This window comes from Nothobranchius furzeri, chromosome 5, assembly GCF_043380555.1.
Source record: "Nothobranchius furzeri strain GRZ-AD chromosome 5, NfurGRZ-RIMD1, whole genome shotgun sequence".
Classification (NCBI taxonomy): domain Eukaryota; kingdom Metazoa; phylum Chordata; class Actinopteri; order Cyprinodontiformes; family Nothobranchiidae; genus Nothobranchius; species Nothobranchius furzeri.
The window spans coordinates 17,684,797-17,710,204 of NC_091745.1; the positions used below are offsets into that span (position 1 = coordinate 17,684,797).

A 25,408-nucleotide genomic window follows, 5' to 3' on the forward strand; every position below is an offset into this window, starting at 1 on the left:
AGGAGGATGTACAGGTTCACTGGGAAAATGGCCCGCACTTGTATAGCGTCTCCCAGAGTAAGGACTCCAAAGCGCTTTACACTACAGTGTATCATTCATCCATTCACACACACATTCACACACTGGTGGTGATGAGCTACGATGTAGCCACAGCTGCCCTGGGGCGCACTGACAGAGGTGAGGAAGAACCTGCTGCACAAACATCACCACAGAATCAGTGTCAAACTGGAAACGTGGAAGTCCCCGTGAGGCCCGTTCTGGTTCTGATAACACAGAACAATGTGCAGCTGGATGACAGGAATGGAACTTAGGTCTGAGTCGACCACGCCTAAACAACATCCTGACTGATTAAAACAGCCTTCAACATGAGAAACAAAAGTGAAAGAAAGACATCCATATTTGGAGTTTCCTCTTGAGGATTTTTGTCTGAGGCAGGACGAGAAGGAGATTCACTTTCGTACGGACTCGGACGGAGGTAAGTCAGAGCTGCTTTATTATTCCTCCCTTCACAAACAAAATACAAACCAGGTCAGTTTGCTGAAGTTCTCAGATGCTTATTGATGTTCCTGCTAATAGAATGAAGACTCCTTTTTTCCACTGTGTTAAAGTAAAACTCAGTAAAAGCTCCATCAGACTGAGTCATAAGTTAAAACCAAATAGTTTTCTTATAATAAAAATACTTTTGAAAAAGATAATCCACATTGTATTTTATCAGTCCCAACCTCAAAGTTATGAGAACAAACAGCAACTTCAGATAAAGTTTTTGTAGTTTTATGTGTTAGGTAGCACTGCACAGGGACCTGAATGAGTGTCACTCCCCTACTTTGTATTGATGGTTGTAGGGTTGAGAAGTTAAAGTCCCATTAGTCATCACACACTGATGAAATTCATCTCCACATTTCACCCATCCCCATTAGGAGCAGTGAGCTATTTGGTGGTTTAACCATCCAGTCCAACCCATTACAGCTCAGTGTCAAAAAGGCAGGCGTTGAGTCCCATTTTTAAAATCTTTGGTAGGACCCAACCAGGATTTGAACCCCAATCTTCTAGCTCCACAGTGGACAGTCTTCCACTAGGCCAATGAGAAGGTAGTGATGAAGAATGATGAAGAGAAAGTATTCTTCTGGATTAGATGGATGGTGATGTACTTTGGTTGTTAGTGTTGATACCGTTCATGTGTTTGGATCACATAAGCGGTACGGCGTTGTGAGGAGAAACAGCATGTTGGTAGAACATGTCCTTGTTGATTGAGTTTCTTGTTTTATGTTTTGAAGTAACTTGGAAAGAAGAGTATTATGATTATTGAGGGGCTTGAAAACACAGAAGAGGAGTTTACAAAGTAGTTCCATGTAGTTATAGTTTTCTGATGACACAGAATCTAAAATTATGTTTTTAATATCTCATGTCTCACAGGAACTGTTTTGTCTTTTATTTTTTTAGATACAATTACATGCATTACTCCTGAGTCAGTTATTTCCAAATAATTACTTCCTGTTTACTCAGTAGAGGACACAAAATATGGCAACACCTTAAAATAGGGAGAGAGTGGTCCGAGCACGGCGTGGAATAGTTTAAACACCATTTTTCTGCTTTCTGGAGGAGTTGTGACCAACAGAACTGTAAGGCAGGGAGGAAATTTGTCTCTGCCTGTCCCAAAACAATTCATCTTATCAGAATCTGGTGTCCTTGAGTCTTCAGTCTGGGGCTGAAGAGTAAAGTCCCCACAGAGGGAATGTGGACATTTGCTGTGACCCCCCCCCCCCCCCCCACCCCCCCACCCCCCCACCTGGTTGGACCTGTGACCTGATGAAGGCCATGGAACCGTCTGGGAGTCAAAGCAACCTCCACCCTAAGACCTCCATCCCATCTCTGAAGCGAGGAGTTTTCCAGGCCCCACACGTTTTTGTGTTTTATTTTTTATGTTCGTGAGCTCATCTCCTCTCAGCTCTAACAGATCACAGAATCGAGGTTTTCACAATTGAGCTGATGGTCTAAAAATGTAGTTAAATGAAGCATAACTCTGGTTTAACTTGGGATATTAACAAAAATAAAAACTGGTGTGTAGTTAACAGTCTACATTTTAAACAAAAATTTTAACTGAAACTCAGAGAGGCGGAGTCTTGCTGCCGCGGCGTCCCAAAGGAGTGATGTCATTGGTCGGTTTCAGACAGGAATCGTAGGCTTTTAAGCATGCTTGTAGACTGTCGGAGGCTGATTTGGGTCATGAGATGGCTCTAAAAACTGTCCCAGAGCTGGTCAGACTGGACGACCACAGGTTTGCAAATCACCCTCACGTTCACCATTTTTTACACAATTGTGCTCCCGTCAAGGGATCTGGCTAAGATGGACGCAAATCACACAGTGGGATCCAGGCTTAACTCATTATCACTCAATACCTGTTGAATCTCTTTGATTTTGAAGCAGAGAATATTAGTCTCACTTTTTGATTATTGAGTATTTGTAATAAAACCCTTTATTCCCTGCAGGCATACTGAAGCCATCATGAGCACTTTCCAATGGGAAGAAGATGACTTCCTTCCTCCTGGAGTATTTCGACTGGATGCTGAACCGCCACATGACGGTCGCACCTATGTCATGTACCATGGCACTACTCAGGCATATGCTCAGAGCATTGTTGCCTCAGGTTTTCGCCGGTCTTCAGGTGGGATGCTTGGTCCTGGGGTTTACCTCAGCCGGGACCTTCAAAAAGCTTCTCGTTATCCTCCTAATCACCCAGAATGGGACAAGGTTGTCATCAAAGTTAAGGTCAATGTGGGGAGAGTGATTGTCATCAATCGCCAGAACCACCCTTTCCAGAAGACCTGGAGTAATCAGGGGTATGACACTGCCTGGGTTCCTCCTAAATGTGGGATGGTGAGGAGTGGCCTGGAGGAGAACTGCGTCTGGGACCCTAGACGAATTCAGATCCTTCAGCTCATCGAACTAATTATTGTCGGATATTGATGTGGTTCACATGATTACTAAAAGGAAGCTGTTATTTTTGTATGTTGAAATGTATTTTTATACAATTTGATGACAAAAACATTTAGCAGCTGTCTTAATGACCTGGAAATTAAAATCATGGATTTGAGACTGCATGGTTTTATTTTCTAATATTTGTTTCTGATGTTTTTTATTGTTGCAGTTCAGTGCTGTCGGAGCCACACTGAAAGCTGTTGAAACCTTCTTCTGTGTGGAGAGAAATAATCTAATTTTAAATAGGGACCCTAGGTTCTCCATTAGATGGTTTCTGCTGCAGAAACACGTATTGTGTTAAAGCATAATCATCAAAAACTGGGTTCTTTTTCTACAGTTCAAGGGCAAGACATTTGTGTTCAAGTCTGTGGTCCTCAGTGGTTTTACCTTTCACTTATCTTCCTTTGCTTTACAAGATTAAAGAGACAATTTGTAGTTTTTACCATTAATATCTGGAAATATCCATCAAAATGTTGTTGAAAAATATTGGCAGCTTTGTAACATGTAACCATAAAAATCAGGTCTAAAATACATGGGGGCGGGTCTAAGTCTCTGGGCGACGCCATTTTAGATGCCATGTTTCCTTCTGTGGGAGCCCATGAGGACAAAATGTATTTACTGATTTGTAACAAATGGGGCTGCGCAGTGGTTAGAGCTGTTGCCTTGCAGCAAGAAGGTCTTGGGTTCGCTTCCCGCCCTGGGATCTTTCTGCATGGATTGCATGTTCTCCCTGTGCATGCGTGGGTTCTCTCCGGGTACTCTGGCTTCCTCCCACAGTCCAAAAACATGACTGTTAGCTTGATTGGTCTGTCTAAATTGTCCTTAGGTGTGTGTGTGTGTGTGTGTGTGTGTGTGTGTGTGTGTGTGTGTGTGTGTGTGTGTGTGTGTGTGTGTGTGTCTCTGTGTTGCCCTGTGATGGACTGGCTCTCTGTCCAGGGTGTACCCCGCCTGATTGCCCATTGACCGCTGGAGATAGGCACCAGCCGCCCATCCACCCCCGCGACCCCACATGGACAAGTGGGTTCAGAAAATGGATGGATGGTAACAAATGGTTACATAACTTTCGTCATTCTTAAATGTTGTTGTCTTACACATTTACCTCTTCGCTTGTTGTCACTGATGAAATGGAGTCTGATGTGCTTGTTACTTTGCTAAAGTTTGCATTCCATTTCCCAGGGCTTTTTGACCCTAATGGGCATCCGTTGGTAAGGTCCTAACAAAAACACTGCTTGCTTGCAACGATTCAGGTATCTACTGCCCCCTATCGCAAGGAAAAATACACACTGTCACTTTAAACCGGGCCCCCATGATTCTGGAGTGAAAATGAAGCCAACAAGGAAGTGACAAAAATTGCAGTTCCACCCTCATCCACTAGGGGCTGGCACGAGAAGTGAGCAAATTCTCATTGCCTAAATGAACAGCTGGGAAAGAAAAGAGATTTAGTGCACTGCTGCTTAAAAATTGAGAACTGAAACTACAAATGTGGGGTGTGTTACTATTTTCAGGTGTTAATCACTTGTATTTAATCTTTGTAAATGTATAAACCTGTATCCACATTGTATCACCGACAGGAGATGTTTAAAATGTGTTAAACATCATGCTTGATATCCAGGAAGCTGAGCAGGGACAGGAAATACCTTTAAAACCGGGGCAGTAAATATAGGTGTGAACCAAGCCCCCACAATGCAGCTCTAAAATTGAGAGTAAGGTCTAGCTGCGGACATTGCCCCGGCCAAACACGCCCCCGACCAAACACGCTCCCGACCAAACACGCCCCTATGTACAAAACACGCATGCTGGAGCCACTGATTGGATAATATGTAGTATTTTGCATGGCTTCAATTGAAGAACTATGTTAGGTTCATGTAAAGCTACATTACACAATTGAATTACTTTAAATCAACACAGTAACAAAACAAAACCACAACAAAACAGCATTACATAAAGTTAATAAATGGATTGTGGACAGTACTAATTCTAAACATGCAGTTTATCATGTCTTCTCTAATATACAGTTTATTGTAATGATCTGCACTACATATTTTAGTGTAAATGTGTGTCCACTCTGTCACTGAACAGTCTCATATATATTGTTTGAAAATTTGTCATCACTGCAGTACACCTGGTACTTTGCTATGGAAACATCCTTTGACTTCAGTGTGGTAAGTTTACAAAAGAAAAATGTAAAAATTCTATCACTACTTTTCAAATATTGTTAATATACTATGACTAATGTGTCCTCATAGTGTACCTGTGGTCTTTATTAGGATGACATGTGTCTCCTGCGAAGATGGTGGTGCATTGTCCTATTAGAAAACCTTGGCCTGGAAGGGTACGCTGCAGGGCTTCCTGAACGATGACTTTTTTATGGTCACACTTATCTCAATTTTGGCTCATGAAAATATGTGTTTATTACAGGTATGGAAGGAAGTTTGCCCATTTTACAGAAGAGGGACAGACAACCCTTCGTACCAATGTACCACCGGTATTCAGGATAAAAAGATAAAGACAACATGAAAGCAGCACCATGGTCAGTGAAGACCTTACTCCTGCCTGTTTGAAAATAGGTCACCACTTTAGGGATGGAATGATTCTGAGACGGCAGTAGTCCCACAATTATCAGTTGCTGTATTTAGCTTTTCCAATTTGTTTTGGTTTATTTGTTGATTTTAAATAGCCGAAAGTTTGATATGTTGTCAACTTTCAATAGTGGTGGTGCAAATGTCAATCCTCTTTGGATAACTGTAAATCAAACTGATACAATTATTTGCTTTCCTCTGAATCCACAGGACACAGACCATGTGTATTTTAACACACCCTACAGCTTTCCACCCAGAGAGCAGGTGAATATGAGTGAAGATTATTGAATGACAACAAAATAAAATTAATTGTAACTGCTGTGCATGAAGTCATGTTTTTTGTGTGTCGTGATTAAGGACAATGACGGCATGGACCAACACAACGTGGTCAGCATTCTGAAAATTTTTTTGTATCACATGAAAATATTTTTTGCCTTTACTGTTGTCAGTCTATAACTCATGGTTAATATCTTGTTACCTGCAACACGACAGACTAATGTCTACATGAAAGATGTCCTTTTGTTCACCTCATTACTCAGGCAACCATCCATGCACTTTCAGCTGTCCATGAATGTTGACCAGACAAAGCCACAGAAATGTACGGCAGTGTGACTGGAGGTATTCTACAAACACAAGAACAGTGCTAATGCCTACATGTATTGTTTTCACATTGTTTATGACAGCCTCTAGGTGTAAATGTCATTTTTACTAATTACTATTTATCTTTGTCTCATTAGTGAGAGGCAGCTGATGTCCTATGCCATGGAACTGCTCATATACTCGGAGAAATTCAGAAAAGCTCTGGACTCATCTCATTGTGTGGACATTTTTATTTTTTATTTTTCGAAGGTTTTTGTAAGGCCAATAAAAGCTGTTGCTGGATGGTTCATTTGTCTGAACTTTTTTTTCTAAAGCCAAACTTTTCTGCTTTTGTGTTTACAGTATATTCTTTCCAGATTAGTGTATGGTCAATATGAGTTTACTAGTCTTGTGAATTGTATTTAATGCAAAATATTTTAGTAATTTCTAAATCAATACATTTTGTGTCAAAGGGCCAGCAATCATTCCTGTTAACAGAATATATGAAATGCATATATACACATGTAAATATGCCCAAAAATTACACATCAGCAGCTTTTCACTGTAAAGAAGCAATAAAAAACCATAAATAGTAACATAGTATTAACTACTCACTCGTATGAACTTAGACCCACTGTTAGTGCCTGTAATAACAAATGGTTGAAAGTTAAATGTTGCTGTAGGAGGTGTGCTCCCAAAAATGGAGGCCAGTGGGCTTAAGGGGTTAATTAAAACGATTATCACTAAAATAAACACTTGCACATACATTACTCACCTGCTAACTTAAGTAAGCATAGGCATGTTGTGCCTATTGTACGGCAACTGATTATTTGTTGGTGGTATCTGTGTTTTATAATCTCACTGGGGATGGCCAAGAAAATCCATACGTTCATATTTAAACCTGGAGTTCTGTCTGTTTAATTACGTTAATACTATTTCTTTATTTATTTTCTGTCAAATGTGTTGTTTGCCGTTGTTGAGCTCGGGGTAGCTCAACAGGGGGGCGGGGGCGTGCGTGTGTGTGTGTGAGTGGGGGGGCGGGGGGGCGGGGGCGGGGGCGTGTTTTGTGTGTGTGTGTGTGTGTGTGGGGGGGGGGGGGCAATGTCTGCAGCAAGGCACTATTGAAAATTGAGGCAATCCCGGAAATGAAATAAATTGCAGTTCCACCCTCATCCACTAGGGGCTGGTGTCAGAAGCGAGCAAATCCTCATTGACTCCCATGTTAAAAATACCAATTTCACAGCAGAAATAAACATGTTTACAGCCTGGTACCAAAACATGTTTTTGGTTTAAATGATCTAGTTTACACTCATGACAACTCTGAGGGGGGTGAATCTTTTTCTCACTCTTCTGTTTAAGTGTATTAAAAGCCTAAAATTCTGTATAATTAATGAGCATCCGACCCACGTGACCACAGAGCTAGCTCCGTGGAAAGGCCTCAGTAGAGCCTCGGTCTGGCCTGGAAACTGCTCCGGCATTTTGAGTCTCTGTGTTTGTGTATTTGTTTTTGGATATTTTTGTGCAATTGTTGGACAAAATGACTTGCTGTGGCATTAATTGCACTAATAGAGCGTCCAAGGAGTCTCCACTTCATTTTTTTTGGTAAGTAAAATTATATTTATGTATTTTAGGTCACTGCCGAGATGAGCTTAGATTTTAACATGTACTGTTTAACCATGAAATTTAAATGTAATAGGGTAAAACCCAGTGCATTTAACATAATGCTGCACTTTAGAAAATGGGTTGAAATATAACATGTTGGTGGAGCTGGGTTCCCACTATCAGCTTGTGGAGCTCTCGGGAGACCCATGTTTTCCACCCGTTTCTCCCCTGGCTTTGCGGCTTCTATTTGCTGCACGGAATGCCGGCTTGTGGAGCTCTGGGATAAACCTTTCCACCCGGTTCTCCCCAGCGGCAGCTCTGCGCATCTCAGATTGCAGCGGCACTTGTCTGCTGTGCGGCTGCCGGCTTGTGGAGCTCTGGGATGGAAACCTTTCCACCTGGTTCTCCCCAGCGGCAGCTCTGTGCATCTCAGATTCCAGCGGCGCTTGTCTGCTGTGCGGCTGCCGGTTTGTGGAGCTCTCGGGAGACCTCTGTGTTCCACCCGGTTGTACCCAGCGGTCAGCCCGGCGTATCTCTGACTCAGAAGCTCTGGTGTTGTGCACAGTTAACTCCGGTTGTAGCTAGGTTGCTACCTCCGTTAGCTTAGCTCCCACCTCCGCATTAGCTTTGGATTAGCTTCAGGTTAGCTTGTAGCTAGTTTGACTGGGTGTCGTCAGTTGATCCCAGCCTTACAGCCCCACCCTCAGCTCCACCTCTCTTCCCTTTTGTGGAATTGTCTGGGCTTGACGGAACCTGTGACACAGTCAAAATGGCGGTGGTGGCCACCTCCCATTTCCCCTCAAAAACGTGGTATTGGAGCCTATGGAAAGGAGATGTCCAGTATATTTATGTCGATGGTGTGAACTGGGAATGATGAATGCATGAGAAATGTATTCTGATTGGAGTGTGTGCCCACACCCCACACACGTTTAACTATTACCACTTAAAGAAAGTGATCATGCTAGATCAAGCAATGGGCTGAGACGACATCTTCCTCAAAAATTTACTACTTCTTTGTACAGGATTCATAAAAAACACTCTTTAATATCAAAAACAGAAACAGTTAAAAACCCAGAGGGGAATAATGGCACACTCCTTTAGCTAGAGGAAGGAGGCAAAAAACTACCAGGGATGCATAACATGCCCCCCCCCCCCCCACACACACACACACACTGCAACCTGCATGCAAACAAAGCTAAATAAAAACATGCACTCATAATTATTTACAACAACTGGTGGTGCGGCTGCGCCACCCTAGTGTATACGCGTCTCCACAGCCAACCTTCTCGCCGTCTCAGACCCCTTTCTAAAAGTAACTCACAGTAAAACGTTGGGAGTGTCGTAAAATGAGGAAGAAAAAAGTTTAATAAAAATAATGAACTGAACAAAAACAGCAGTGACAGCGCCGAAAGAAAGCAGATAATTATTAAACTGCTGATTTCCTTCCTTTTCAATTAATCAGTGCACGCTTACCTGTTATGTCTCATGGAAAGTGCTCACAGACAACCGAGTAATCGGCACATCACATCCACACCACCGATCCTGCAGCGCATTTCCACACACAGCGTAAAGCCCTAACCTTTCTAAACAACTATAGGAAAACCAAAAGAATCCCTTACCCATGAAAAATGGTCTGTATGCACCCAGTGTACAGCTCTGAAACACTGCCCTACCTGTCTGTCAGGACGCCAGGTAAACACTATTGTGTAGCTGTACACTACTGGGGTTTTTAAAGAACAGGTGTTGTAGAAATCTAGTTATCCCTGGTAGAATTTGTTTCCCCTGCGTCGGGCACCGGTGTTATGTCGATTTGCGTTCCCCCTCTGCCAAAAAAAATAACCTTCACCCTGACGCTTACTCTAACCATAACCACTCAGTCACAATTATAATTTATGAAATTAGTCTGTGTGGGACGATTCTTGCTTCTCGTCCTCGGGGTCGGGCCTTTTTTGTTTATTCCTTGTTAGTCTGCAGGTTGGCCACTAGAGGGTGCTCTGGTGATGCTCTACTCCAGTGGTTCCCAAACTTATTTAGCCGCGCACCCCCTTCTATGTCCCGACCATGTCGACGCACCCCCCCCCCCCCCCAGCCCCCACATCGGGACATGGCTCTATATATATATATATATATCAGATGTCAAGCTAAACAGAAAGGGTTAAAAAAATTCCCCATCACTTTCATTTTTTAAATAGTAATTAATAAGCATTCGATATCATTACAATTTCCTTTGATTTCATTTTGAATAAATATTTAGAGTGCCCAGGTAGCACATAAACAATGCAATTTAACAGTTTTCTTAAAGTAGGAACGTTTAACCTGTGCGGCCAGAGCGCTCTCCTTCCTTCTGCTCTGCGTAAACCTGAGCTGATCACCTACTCGTGCGTAATCAAATGTCTATAGGGGACAAGATATAGCCATGATGTTCACTTTTGCCTCGGACCGACTTATTGCTGTTTTATGGTGTGGCTGAATCTGCGATCCGCTGTCATGCGGACCGGAATAACAAATGCTGCAGTGGACTTGTGGTCAGGTTCGGAGTCACTGGCTGGAGCGGACCCGACTCATCCCAGAAGCTAATATCTTAATTTGACCTTGAATGAAAAATAACCTTTTAAAAGTTTTTATCACGGTGGAGGCAGCGTTCATTTCTGCCTTCAGTCTGACGGCGGGCCGGAGTTAAAGCAGCGTGTGCGCTTATTGACTCTGTGTGTGTGTGCGCGCGCGCATGCGCGCGGGACACAGCCGCTCAAGTCACCGCGTCTCGCGCTATTTAAACCAATGTTGTAAAATTCCTTCTGCCCAGCCCAGATGTGCTCACTTGTGCACCCGTGAGCCGTGGTTCAGCCGGAACGTGTCTGACCTCTGACAGACGCGCTCTGAACTTCAGATCTTCAGCGCGCTGTTAATAGCCTGAATGGGAATCATTTCTTGTTATTTTGTTACATCCACAATGTTCTGTGTGTGAGGTTTACAATGTCAGAACACCTGCATGAGACAGGTGTTAATTACAATCTGCCAGAATGACTCGCCACCTTCAGATTCCTCCAACACCGTTAAAAATGATCAAATACGGAACATATCGGCGTGCGCAGGCCAGAGTGCTGAAGCTCGGCGCATTGTTATTATTATGAAGCTAGGGCACATGTGGAGGACACGCGCGCGCGCGCAAAAATATACTTGTTTTTTAATTACATTTATTGTGCCCACTTACTATTCCTTTGGCCCACCCACAAATGAGATTCTGGCTACGCTAATGGTGACATATGACAGACTTCTCTGAGCTCCGCAACCATTACACTTTTCACCTCGCGCACCCCCTAGCGGCAGCTCGCGCACCCCCAGGGGTGCGCGCACCACACTTTGGGAATCCCTGCTCTACTCTCTCATCAGACGCACTGGCAGGTGAGTTAAGCCTGATTCATGCTTCTCCATCAGCTCCAAAAGGGAGAGACACGCAGGCACGGATGGAGATGTTTTGCCCTCATACTTCTCCATCTCCTGGGGAGTGTTGCAAAGCAATTCCCCGCCAGGACAGCAGAGGGCCTTTTCTGTTCCGCTGTTCTGTGGTATCCTGTCATGTATCGTCCAAGATAGAGTGTTTATATTATGTTTTTTTTTGTATATAAGAGACTTTTTAACACAGACAAATTTGTCTCTCATCCTCCTCCACCTCTTCACGGGCTCGTCACCTCTAAACCCACATTTCCTGTCATTTCCATCCACAAATAAAACGCTTGCTGCACATCTTTTCACTTCTCCAGTCACGGGAAATTAAACGCTCATGTTTTTAGAGTTTTTTTCACGAGGTATTCTTCAAGCTGCCCCGTGTCTGCCGCTAGTTATCCTCAGCTCTCTTTATGTTTTTGAGGGCGCAATGGCGGCGCTGTAAACAACAGCAGCGTCCTGACCAATCACAAGCTTGTGTTGTCCGTCTCGACGGACGGATGTTTAGAAAAGGGAGCTCGACTCCGTGCGTCCTTGCGGAGCTCTCCAGCAGGCCCGCAAGGACAGATAATGGCGTTGCGTGTCTCCGCACTGACGCAGACGCAGAAGCATGACTTCAGCTAAACACCTGCAATTCACCACTCATCAACTGCTATGGATAAAGGGAACTGGAAGCCAAATGCACACTTCCAGAGTGTTGCACCCATTGACACATATACTGGACAATTCATGTCCATTGGCTCAAATTATAAGTTTTTGTTTCCAAAAGGGAAGTTCCCACCATCGCCATTTTGACCATGTCACGTGTCCCTTCACACCCAGGCAATCCAAAAATGTGAAAAGAGGTGGAGCTGAGGGTGTTACAGTTGGAAATAAATGAACCATTGTAGCTACTAGCTAACTTAGCTAACCCAAGAAGCTAAGAAGGGGGTCCAGGAACAGGGTTAGTTCACCTGCACAGCAGTTTGGCTTCTGTGCAAGGCTGTAGTGATGCTGATCGCGTGTGGAGATCTAATATGGACTGGGACTGTTAAATTACAAGCAGATCCTCAGACCGCTGCGATCATAGCTGGGTGTCGTGGCCTTTTATATTAGTCCACGGTCGGAGATCAGTGGGACATTAGCTACATGCTAAGCTGAAGCTAACTGAGATTTTGCAGGCGTTTCTAGCAAGAAGCGCTGTAGAAAGCACAGATGGGAAATTGTGGCATCAACAAGTCCTCTTCATGCCGTGTTTTTCTTCCGTTCTAGTTCGTCTAGTCTTAGCCCTTAAGCTAGCTGCTATTGGAAGGATGATCTCAGCATCAGCCAATCATGAAGAGCTTAAATGTACGCCCACCAATGGTGGGCACCCCTTGTGGGTATATACCGTAAATCCTCTAATACAGGCCCGGGCCTGTATTTGACTCTAGCTCATCAAGCTCCAGGCCTTTATTGGAAGGAGGGCCAGTGTTAGAGGCAGGCCTCTATTTCTATTTGAGCAAAATGAACTAATGGTTCGCTGGAGTTTTTGACAATTAAAATTGTGCCCACATTTTCAAAGTTAAACACATTTCTTTTAACAACGGTAGTTTCTGCTTCAGCCCCCTCCCCCTCCCCCTGTGCAGCGGCCGCAAACTCACTGATGCGCCTGCAGCCTCTCAGAGTTCCTGCTGCTCTAAACATTAAAATAATTAATTCATTTTCTGGTCCTCACTTCTGATTACCTTCAGTGGTGTCTGTTTGTTGCAACCACCAGGTACAAAAACTAACTTGTTTTTATTTGACTATTTTTCTGTCCTGCCTGTTTATTATCTTCCTGCATCTCCTCTCAGTCCTAAAGAGAAACTGCTACCTGGGTTCATATATATTCACCTTATGAGTTACCTTTGAACTGCAGTTCTAAAAGATCAACCGACCGCAAAAACAGTGGAGCACTCCCTGCTTGGCGGCCGTATCATACAGTCCGAGCAATAAACGGGAAGTTAGATCCAAACACCCGTTGTGTGGGAGAAGCATCGAAATGAACTGTTTAATCTGCCCATCATTTGTGTTGAGAGATCAGCAGTGTTTGGATCAACAAAGGGCGACTACTTTGATAGTGGAAACTGTATTTATGGCTTATTTTTGTGCATTTAAAGTTCAGCCGCCATTGATAGTTGTTAAAAGTTGTTAAACCTGTGCATATGAAACAAAAAACGCCTTTTGTTTATCGATTTATTGTGAAAAAAGGAAGTTGTGCTTGCTCCTTTTCCTGTTGGGCGGTTGTGATTTCTGTCCATTGACTGCGGAGGTGCTCCGGCGAAAATGGGATCGATTCTATTTTTGCCGGACGCCGGAACAGAGGGCGGCGCACGGCGCCGCACTGCCGGAGCACGGCCGCAGTAGTGGAATTGCTCTGATTGACTACAACGGGACCGATTTTGCTCCGGCGTTCGTGTCGGAGCGGAGCGGAGCGGAGGTAGTGGAATTTGCGTCGGAGGACAAGGTGATGCGCGCAGCGCCCCGCTCCACAGCATGCAGCGAAATGCATCAGGCGCAAATAAAAGACAGAAAACATTAAAGGAAATGAACTGACATGAACGATCGCGTGTTAAATTAGTTTTTGAGGTGGCGACACCTGATTGTGGCCGTGCTTAGGAGGCAGATTTACCGACCGGGAAAACAGCGGAGCTCTCCTTGCTTGGCGACCGCATCAGTGATCTGTGCGTCGGAGGACAAGGTGATGTGCCCCGCTCCACAGCAGCGATACACATCAGGCGCAAATAAAAGACAGAAAACATTAAAGGAAATGAACCGACATGAACGATCGCGTGTCACATGGACGTAATTTTCACTTTAGAAGTGGGGGGGGGGGACACGGGGGGGTATCTTTACAGTATGCTCTAATGGGAAACAGGCTTCAACACAGTTGTTTTCCGCTTGGTCCTAGAGCTCAATCAGTGTCAATTTAATATAGCGTAATATTGTTTTTGGATGGTAAAAAGTGCTGGGGTCAAAACTTGACTTTGAAAAAAGTGGGGGGGACATGTCCCCCCGTCCCCCCCCAAAATTACGTCCATGGCGTGTCAGTACCTACGCTCTGACACAGAGCGTTGCCCCCCTGAGCGCAGGAGCTTGTCACCTGCTGACAGCAGGCTGCTGTCTTTTCCGAGGGCTGCATCTTGCTGGTCATTATCACGTGACAGCGACTAGTCGACGACAGGCATAAAAAGTCACTATAGTGAAGTCGACTAGTTCATACAACCCCTGCTACTGCTCCCCAGAGTGTTCTGCAGCATAATCAGCACGTTCTCTTTGAACTTGATAGTGTAATGACCTGGCTGGGGTTGTAAGCCAGGTGCATTCTGGATATTGTGTTATATGTGTTTCCTATCGTTCTGCTAGTTCCTATGTGTTGATTTGCGTGTTGTGTGAGTGTTATGTAAGCCACAGGGAAGGTGATGTGTGTTCTGTGGAGCGGGTTGAATTAGCATGGTTAACTGACACCGTGACTCTGTGTGGTAGGAGCGTGATAGAGGATCGGTGTCTGTAGCGTTACAAAGCGTTGAAGAAAAAGTCTACCAAAGGTCTGCGTGAGCCTCTACTGCCTCCTACTGGTTGATTTGGGGACTATAACCCTGCTGCTGAGACGCTCATATTTGCTTGTTACTACATTCCAACCGGCCACAATAAGAGACCGGCCATTATTCACCTCCGCTGACTCCGACACCGTCCAAAATTGGAGACCCGGCCTTTAATTGAATACCGGCCTGTATTGGAGGATTTACGGTAAGTGGAGCGACTCCACTGTTCGCCTCCGTTATCTCTTCAAGCCAAGCTTAAGAGCTTTCTTTGAAGAGCAAATTATCGAAGAAACAACATTCAACTCACCAGCCATGTCCAGCGACGCCAGGACCTGCCCGGCCTGCCAGACGGACTCCATCTCCAGCGGTGACCTGCACGCCAAGTGTGAGGTCTGTCTCGGGGCTCATCACGCTGGCCTGGCCATGACCCCCCAGGCCTCGTGCCCGTTTTGTGCCGCTCTGCCTGTGGCTGAAAAGGTCCGCCGGGTCGAGTGCTTCACCCCCGCCACCGACGAGGAAATTCCAGTGGCTGGCACGTACTCGCTGGACAAGGCCTTTCAGTTCTTCGTCGTCGGTCAGGAGCCAGCCGGCTGGCTCCTCCCGACTGGACGATGTCATCGACAGTGAGGAGTACGACGAGGCTGGCTGCCACAGCCCTTTTTCCCTCCTGTACAACACGGAGGTCGACGAGCCTCATGAGGAGTACGACGAGGCTGTCTTCCATAGCCCTTCTTCCCTCCTGTACAACACGGAGGTCGACGAGCCTCGCTCAGCGGGTCCTCCTGCCCCAGTGGCTTCTAGCTCCTCCCTACCAGCAGTTAGAGCACCGCTCCAGGAGCTGCCCGCCATCATCTCCGCGGCCGCGGTCCACAAGGGGCTAGCCGTTCCAGAACCGGCTCCGCCTGAGGCAGATGATTTGGCAGGAATTTTCGGGTCAACACAGACACGCTGTCCAGACCCCGTCTGGCCGCGTTTCCCCGCTGCCATGAGCTGCTGGACCGCCGCCTTCTCCAAGCCTGATAGGCTTAAGGCACCAATTTCCACATATGCACCCATAACCAAGGTCGAGGGCTTCTCCGACCTGGGCTGGCCATCCGTTCCTCCACTGGAGCCGGACTTGGCCTCGCTGTGTGGCGCCAAGAACCACCTCGCTGGCCCGCGAGCAGTTCCCGCTTCTAAGCATGACCAGCTGCTGATGCGGCTCACCGACCACGCACACCAGTGCGCCTTCCAGACCGGCGCTGCAGGAAATAACATCGCCCTTCTTGCCTTTGGCATTTCCAAAATGGTGGAAGAGCTTGATGTTCCTGACGAGTCAAAAACCATCATTACCAAAACTGCTGGTGCCATTCTCAATCTGTGTGCTGCTGTACTCACCGGTTCTGCTCGCATTGCTGCCTGGCAGACCCTTATCCAGCGGGCCTTGTGGCTCAAGGCCCTGCCCTCCATTCCTGATCACCTGCACAGGGAGATGCTGGAAGGCCCCATCACCTCTGACGGTCCCCATCTTACGAGCATCATCGAGAGGGCTCAGAAGGCGGCTGAACTGTCAGCCATGGTGCGAGACCTGGTCCACCCTCGGTCAGCCTCGCACTCCGGCCGTTCCTCCAGAGGATGGGACGAACGGCGCGGAAACTTCAGGCGCCCAGCTGCACCGCCCGCCCCGCGGAGCCGGCCTCCCGCTGAGGTGGAGCCGAAGCGGGACCAGGGAGTTGGCGGCCAACGGTTCCGAAAGAGCCAGCAGATGCCGTCTTGGCAGTCACAGTCGCAGGAACCTCGCCGAAAACACCCATTGAAAATGACTCGTTGGGAGGAATGTGTGTGCTTGTGACTGTAATGTTAACTCTGTGAATGATTTTGGTTTTGAAATAATACCCAAAAAACGTCACATTGAGAGCACAATCCTACAGTCCTCTGCAGAACCCTCTGCCGAATCCTCACACATGTTCCCCACACCAAGCACTGCGACACATCTGTATGTTCCCGCAGTCCGTCATATTACACGGCCAGCTGTACGGGTGTGCTCCATTTGCGCACTGGCCACAGCCTCCGGCCAGGCCCAACTCATCCCGCTTCCCCCACAACGTTGGGTGGGAAGGGATGTCATGGCGCTGTCACGACCATGCGCGTCGACACAGTGCAAGTGCTCCATCCGCTGGCACTTTGTCATCCCCGTGCACGGGCCCGGCTCCCACTCGGTGCGGATCAGCCTTTTCCAGCTGTTTCACACTCGCCCTTTTGAGCGCAGCCCTCCATGGGTCGCTCCCAGTTCTCTGGTGTGAGCGACGGCGGTAAGGGCGCAAACCCAGTCCTCAGACGTCGTTCATGTGACCTCGAACACGCGTCCGCTGTCAAAACGCGCGCAAGAATGGCACCGCCTTTGTCTCATGAGCAAATGGATATCGGACACCATTCATTAAGGTCACACACTCCATTTTCAGTCCGCTCCTCCTCCTCCCTTCAACGGGATCATGGAGACGATGTTCACGTCACAGGTACAATCTCAGGCCCTGGAGCTATAGCTGCGGGAACTTCTGTCCAAGGACGCAATTTCCCAAGTCCCTCGAAGACGAGAGCTCTCAGGCTTCTACTCCCGCTACTTCGTAGTACCCAAGAAGTCGGGAGGAATGAGACCAATTCTCGAACTTTCCCTGTTCAACTGCTCCATAGCAGTGATGCATTTCCACATGCTAACAATGAGGCAAGTCCTGGAATACGTGCGATCAGGGGACTGGTTCACGTCAATAGACCTGAAAGACGCATACTTCCACATCCCAGTAATTCCCAAGCACCAGAAGTTCCTGCGCTTCTCATGCAAAGGAGTTCAATACCAGTTCAATCGTCTCCCTTTCGGCTACTCGCTAGCCCCGCGCACCTTCTCCAAATGTCTGGAGACCGCACTGCAGCCACTGCACACGGCGGGAATGAGGGTTTTATTTTACCTGGACGATCTGCTCATATGCGCCCGGTCCAAGGACGAGGTGTCAGAGCAAACCAGGAAGTTAATAGAGCCTCTGTCAACCCTAGGGTTTTCCATAAACTGGGAGAAGAGCTCCATCCTTCCATCCCAGTCGATTGTGTTTCTCGGGGTGGAGCTGAACGCCTCTCTACTGAGAGCACGTTTGTCTCCGGTGAGAGCGGCAGATCTCACCACGATGATCTCCCGCGTGCAACCTCGCAAGATCGTGAGAGCCCTGTTAGTCATGAAACTTCTGGGCATGATGGCTGCAGCCCATGCTGTGGTGCCGCTAGGTTTACTGCACACGAGGCGCCTGCAGCGTTGGTTCATCCGCCTCCGGGTACACCCGATACGTCAGAAGAGACGTATGTTGAGGGTTCCCTCTTCAGTGGGCGGGGACCTCGCTCACTGGGGGAATCCCTGCATCCTCTCACACGGGGTTCCCATCGGACGTCCTACGTCACACGTATCTGTGTTTACGGATGCGTCACTGTTGGGATGGGGGGGCACGTGCTTGTCCCATACGGTGGCAGATCGCTGGCCCTCCCACACGCACGAGCACATAAATGTGTTGGAGCTTATGACAGTGAGGAATGTGATCAGACACTTTGCTGCCCTTCTCGAGGGCCGTCATGTCGAAGTTCACACAGACAACCAGGTAGCGGCAGCCTACATAAATCGGGAGTTCGATCCCTCCCACTATTGCGTCTAGCCACAGATTTACTGTGTTGGGCACATGTCCACCTGCTGTCCATCAAAGCCACCTACATTCCGGGGGTTCTGAATGTAGCAGCGGACATCCTGTCGAGAGGGGGACCCCACGACTCCGACTGGCGTCTTTATCCCGCACTGATATCACAGATCTGGATGAGGTTCGGGGAACCCTCTGTGGATCTGTTCGCGGCTTGCGAAAACGCACAGTGTCGCCTGTGGTTTTCCCTGAGTCCCCGGGACATCCCCCACTCGGAGCGGACGCCTTCTCGCACCAGCCCTGGCCTCAGACGCTCCTGTATGTGTTTCCGCCAGTCCCACTGATTCCCCGTCTCCTGGACTGAGTTAGGTCGGAACAGCTCTTGGTAATTCTGGTAGCTCCCAGCTAATGTCCGGCTCTCCGTGGAGGCTCCCGTGGAGGGCGGACGCCCTTCTCCAGGCGGATGGGATAATCAAACATCCTCCGGAAATAGGCCAACAGCTGTGGTTCTGGCCGCTGAGCGGTCAAGCTTAGAGGCTTCTGGCCTGCCGCAAGATGTTGTCGCCACGATTCAGAGTGCGTGGGCGCCCTCTACCGTCACATCTTATGCTGCTAAATGGGCAGCTTTCCAGAAATGGTGCACGGAGCGAAATGTTCATGCGCTCTCCTGCCAGCTGGCGGATGTCCTATCGTTTCTGCAGATACTGATGGACAGGGGCCTCGCATTCAGCACTATTAAAACATATGCTGCAGCTATCATCCTGTCACCAGGGTTTTGGAGATAGATCTGTTTTCAATCCCCTCACAAAGCCTGTTTGTGCACTACAGAGATTCTTCCCTTGGGCAAGCGCTGTTGACCCAGCGTCTTTCACACTGGCTGTGTGACGCCATTTCACTCGCTTACACATCATCAGGCCAGGATCCTCCTGAGATACTCAGGGCTCACTCAGCCAGAGGGATTTCTTCTTCTATGGCGCTCCACAGTGGTGTGTCGATGGAAGACATTTGTCAGGCTGCTTCATGGGCTTCACCCTGTTCCCTTACTTGTTATTATTTACGAGATGTGGCTTCAGGATCCATCACTCGTTCAATGCTTGGACCTCAGCGGGCTGAGTGAAGGCATTATGGCACCACATCAGCCTTGCTTGGATGATTTTCATCCTCTTGTGGATGATAATTTTAGTGGGGCCCCACTCTCCTCTCTGGTTGCCTCAGCCTTTTAAGCACTGGGCTGCGGCAGAGCATCCCTCACTAAAAGGAGACATGTTGGGTGTGTCCATTGGTTGAGCTAACCAGTGTGGCATAAACCCATCCAGCTGCGCATTATTCCCATAGCAGCTAGCTTAAGGGCTAAGACTTGACGAAATACAATCTGGGGTTACAATACTTAACCAACGTTCACCAACTAAACCAGGTGATTTCAATTAGCACAGTGAATGAACCTGGTTCAGCTGCTGAGCAGAACAAAAACACAGCATGGAGTTGACTTGTTGATGCCACATTTCCCATCTCTAAAAAGTCAAGGCACCTCCGGCTTGCATAGTTGACCGAGGATATCGGGCTTCGCTGGTCCACCGCGGTCAAAGATTTGCAAGTTGGCTGAGTTGGTGCTCCAGCGAAGCCCGATAGCCTTTTCTATTAGTGATGTGTCGGTCGCGAATGAACCGGCTCTAAGAGCCGGCTCTTTGAAGTGAACGACGGAGCCAGCTCGTCATTGGGAGCCGTCCCCTCCCCCCTACCCTCTTGCTTTGGTGAAAGCTACAGGGGATTGGTCAACATGTGTAACTGCATGTCCAGACTGTCCACACACAGAGCAGTAGGGGCAGGGAAGAGGGAGGATCAGACTCAGACACAGCAGAGCACATGCGGGTGGAGGGAGATGAGAGGGAATGAGGAGGAGGAAAAAGGCGAGCGAGAGAAAGTGCAACGAAGACGGTGACAAAATGAGCGCCAGCAGTCGGAAAGTGTTCAGTTATTAAATCCATAGAAATGATAAATATTTGATATATTGCATTTTTTTACGTTAGTAAATAATTTTACATATAGTTTAGCATTATTTTGGTTATAAATGTACTCTACGCAACAGAAAATCTGAGGAGCCACTTGGTGAGCTGAGCCAAAAGAACCGGCTCTCTAAAAAGAGCCCGAATTCCCATCACTATTTTCTATCCTTGGTCAGATATTTAGCTCTTGTTTATTTTTACCCAGCAGCCACACCAACATGTTATATTTGAACCCATCTTAGACCAAGCAGTGTTGTCTTACACGCACAGATTTTCCCCCATTCAACCAGCAAACTATTATTGAGGAAAATGCGGTTGAACAACTCAAAGAGAAGCAGCATCAACAAAAAGAGTTGCAGTATTTTTGTGGTCTCCCTCAGAGATCTATAAGTGACCAGCATGACTACAGCCTCGCATCAGAGCCGGCCTGCCTGTCCTGGCTGCCCTGGGAAATGGGAATGGCTGGCCGCCTTATCTAGCAACTGTTCTCAGGCAGTAGACAGGAGAAGCTGGGCACCCGCTCATTTCCCCCATTCAACCAGCAAAATAAAGTACAGAAATATAATTTTATTTACTGATAAAAAGAAGCAGAAACTGCTTGGATGACCTGTTAGTGCAGGCAATAACCACAGCTTGCCCTCGGTGTCCAAATAATTCCATAATTAACGTCTGAGCACGAGCACACAGACAAAACTAAAGTTCAGAGAGTCAAAATGGCCGAACATCTATTAACATGAGACCGAAGCCCAGGCTGAAGCCTTTCTTTGGAGCTAGCTCTGAAGTCACGTGGCTCTGATGCTCCCTAATTATTCAGGATATTAAACATTAAATTACACTTAAACAGAAGAGTCACAAAAACCTTCACCCTCCTCAGAGTTGTCACAACTGTAAATTACATCTATCAAACCTAAAATGTTTTTTTGAACCAGGCTGTAAACATGTTTATTTCTGCTGTGAAATTGGCCTTTTTAACATGGGAGTCAATGAGGATTTGCTCACTTCTGGTGCCAGCCCCTAGTGGATGACAGTGGAGAGGAAAACTCCCTTTTTTACAGGAAGAAACCTCCAGAGAATCCTGGCTCAGTATAAGCAGCCATCCACCACGACTCACGGTGGATCGAGAAGACAGAGCAGGCACACACACACACACACACACACACACAAAGACAAGTAATGTGTCTATAGTTATATTGTGATGTCTTAGAAAATATTCTATTTGGTGAAAGATAAACTTTATTGTATTTATCCTAGTGGATCTATAATTAAATGGATAAACTAGCAGTAGCACATCCAACGTCAAGGAAAGCAAAAAGTGATTATCAGGAGAGAGAGAACGTTTAAGTGGTTAGCAGCAGTGTGCTAGACGATGGCCCCCTCCATGAGGCCACCACAGCTCAGCAGAACATCGTTGTAGCTTATTCTGGGGAGAAAAACACTTAGAGAGAAAATAAAGTTAAGAGCTGAAATTGCAGAAAATAATACAGTTAAAGAGCAGATTGTGGAAGAAAGCAGTAGAGTGTGAAAAGTGGTCAGTGTGTCCTCCAGCAGTCTAAGCCTATAGCAGCATAACTACAGAGATAACAAGGTCTCCAAACGAAGCCTTTCCTAATATCTCAGACTGCTGGATACCTCACTCTGAATAAAAAGTGGACTGTTACAACTCACAAGGTACATAATCATATGTGATGAATGAACAAGATGTTAAATGAAATGTTTGAATAATCTGTGCTTAAATCAATGAAGTTGAATGAATACTGCTCTTACAGTGATCCATTGCAGATTTTATGATCAGTATGTGTTTGATTTAACAAGTTAATCATTATCTACACTCATACACATCTTCATAAGATACAAATTACGGTTAACGTTCACCTCACATAACGTTTAAAGATTCTTTTATCCACAGAATTAAGAATCTTGTATCTGAAGAAAGGCGTGGCTTTCTGAGGAATGTTTGGTAAAGCTTTCCAGAAATGGAACATTCTGATTTGCTAGAATATGCCAGAAATCATAACATGGTGGTTTATTAAAACAAGAATTACTTCCCGACAATTCAGTTTAGAGCAGAATTCCGAATTGGCCAATTGGGAACAAGCCTCCTTGAGACATCTCTCTTTGACATACAGTCAAAACCAGTTTGCACGCTGCGAGCTGATACAGACATACGGCTCCTTAAGAGCCCATCCATTTTAGAGGCAAACAAGCCTTCCAACTGCTGTTGTGACCTGGAAACATCTCAAGACTGGATGGGTCACATCGAGGTTATTCTACAAGCTTCAGGTGCTGTGAGGTCCACCCTATTTCTGACAGTCCGGCTCTGCCTGGGGGTCTCTGCGCAGGGTTGGTAGACACAACAGATTGCGTGCGTCTGATGAACTCTCTAGTTTATAGCAGACAACAAATTCTTTTACACCCAAAATTCACAATTTATTTCAGATTCAATTCAATTCATTTCAAGTTTATTTATATACCGCTAAATCATGACAAGAGTCATCTCAAGGCACTTCACATGGCAGTGGTGTGTTTTTCATGGCTTTATTTCTGGCAGTGGAGAGGAACAACATCATCTATGTCATCAAACAGCGATATCAAATGTGATTTCCTTCTTTTTGGTTTAATGGAGGATTGCATAAACAAACCGTGATCTGAGGTCTCGAGGGATCATGTGATCTCACGAGTCCAGCAAAGAGCACAGCGAGGAAGCCGTGCCACTGCCAAGACTCTCCTGGTATGAAAAGCACCACTTTGAAGTTTGCAAGTAAACCATCCGCTGCTGTTTCGCGCCGCCGATGCTTCTAGTGTGAAACCGGTGTGAGGCTTAATGCGTATGGTAGGGTCACCCATGGCCTGGATCAGAACCAACGTCTGAACCTGAGTGGATCAGGAAATTGAACTGTGAGACGTGTTTGCTTCGCTGGAATTATGCCTCAGCAGAGCAAGAGTGATCAGGCCCAGTTAGGATTTTAGCTTTTTGGTAACGTTGGGTTTAGAGAATTACTCTATTACCAGTTACACAAGCAGAACACAGAAGTGACAAAAAGCACAAATAAATGGACAAATGAACACATTCACTCCCTTTTGAAGGTAAATAAACTTGAAAGCAGATGCTTAGAGCTGATACAGTCTTGGTTATGTGAGGAGTCAGCTTCACGTTGGCTAGCTGATAAGAAGGAGAGGAGATGAGACGGCAGCCCCATCTCGTTTAAACAGAACAGAAACCCAGAAAACGAGAATTTTAACTTTAGTAATATGAACTTACATGAAATGTTATGATTTGAAAAGACTGGATTGGCTCGCCATTAATATGTAGAGTTAAGGATTGACTAAATTTATTACAAATGACCAATAAGATGTGATAATTCCATATAAATATGAAATACCACGATAGAGCTTTCAGACTAACCATTTATAAGCTCAAGCATAAGAAAACATGAAGGCTTCAAAAGTATTAATATCAGCACCTCTCTGGCAGCATGGTGGGAGTATCTAAAAATGACACAGTCTTCACTAATACCATGCAGATACACACCTATCTGGAATAATCCTGATATTTTGCAAAATAACTAAATGATGAACCTTCCGGACTGGAAAAGTAAAGGAATCCTATACATGGAACACATTTATGAAGGATTGGACTTCATCCCATTTAACAGAATTGTCATGGATTTTATCAATATATTTATCAATAACCCATTTCCCTGTAGTCGGAGAGTTAAAGGAGACAATGAACAACAAGCCAAACAGTTATAACTGTGGCATAATGCACGAGGCAAAATGCCCCGAACATCCGGTCACAGAGTTTATTTAGACCAAGAGATAAGAAGGAAATGGGAGTGAGAGAGAGAGATTGTATGTGTGTGTGTGTGTGTGTGTGTGTGTGTGTGTGTGTGTGTGCGTGTGTGTGCGTGTGTGTGTGTGTGTGTGTGTGTGTGTGTGTGTGTGTGTGTGTGTGTGTGTGTGTGTGTGTGTGTGTGTGTGTGTGTGTGTGTGTGTGTGTGTGTGTGTGTGTGTGTTTTCCACTTCAAACACTGGTCTAACCAACCACACCAGCGTGTCCAGTAACATATTAATGTTACACTTCATGTAGGCTAGGAACATTTCACCTGCCGTGGCCCGACCGCTTCTGCTCCACATAAACTTTGTGCGTGATCAAATGTCTCTACAGGTGTTTTATGAGCTGAAGAGGCTATTCTGCCTCAGAATGGATGCGTCATGCGTCTCCATATTAGAGACGGGAACAAGCGCTGTTCAGCCAAAGTTTCATAATTTCATAAAAAGAACATTTTTCCAAGTGACACATCCCTCAGAGAGACCGGGTTTACAGACCGCTTCAGTGGGAGGAAATCATCGCATGCACCGTGGTTCTGCACTGCGCTGCGAATCCCTCTACAGATCTTCAGCCCACTGTCCACCGTGGGCACTCCGAGCCGTGCTGAACGCAGTCTCCAGTATAAAGCTCTGATGTTCTGATGGGAATCAAGTTACCTCCGCGATGTGTGTTAACGATTAAAATGTCAGCTCATCCATGCGCATCAGTGTGCGTCGGGGTAATTCTTTCAAAACAACCAACATCCTTGAGTTTATCCGTCAATATGTGGCAAGGTGGATAAATGAGGGCCCGGGCGGAATTCAATCCCCAGACTCCCGGGTGAGAGTCATACGCTCTAACCAGTCAGCCAAAGGGACACCCCCTTGATCAAGTAGCCAGGGCGCATGATGGGGACACTGTGACAGGACACTCACACCTGATTATGAAACTTTGGCTGAATAGTGCTTGTTCCTGTCTCCAATGTGGTGACACATCCAGGAACCTGTCTGAGGAGAAGCCCAGAATCTGACATCCTCCAGCTCAGGAAGCGCCTATGATTACGCACAAAAGTGACGCGTCAACCCGGTCTCACAGTAAGACCGGGTTGGACATGTTCAGGTTTACAGACAATCTTTACATTTAGAATTGGCATACAGATGTAAAATTAATGCAGTAAAATATAAAGCTTTTAATTTAAATATCCATTCATTATTTTACAACC

General features: G+C 46.3%; 1 protein-coding gene across 1 annotated transcript; it reads left to right on the top strand.

Annotated features, from left to right (window-relative positions):
• The first annotated feature begins 347 nt into the window (after positions 1-347).
• On the top strand, positions 348-3,091 carry LOC129154648 (uncharacterized). The gene is made up of 2 exons (XM_054734559.2): positions 348-475; positions 2,487-3,091. Exon 2 carries the CDS (start codon positions 2,503-2,505, stop codon positions 2,962-2,964), a length of 462 nt encoding a protein of 153 aa, XP_054590534.2. The 5' UTR covers positions 348-475; positions 2,487-2,502; the 3' UTR covers positions 2,965-3,091.
• The last annotated feature ends 22,317 nt before the right edge of the window (positions 3,092-25,408 follow it).

Excerpts from the sequence above, each read along its gene's own strand:
- LOC129154648 (XM_054734559.2), top strand. The coding sequence starts at position 2,503 with ATGAGCACTTTCCAATGGGAAGAAGATGACTTCCTTCCTCCTGGAGTA.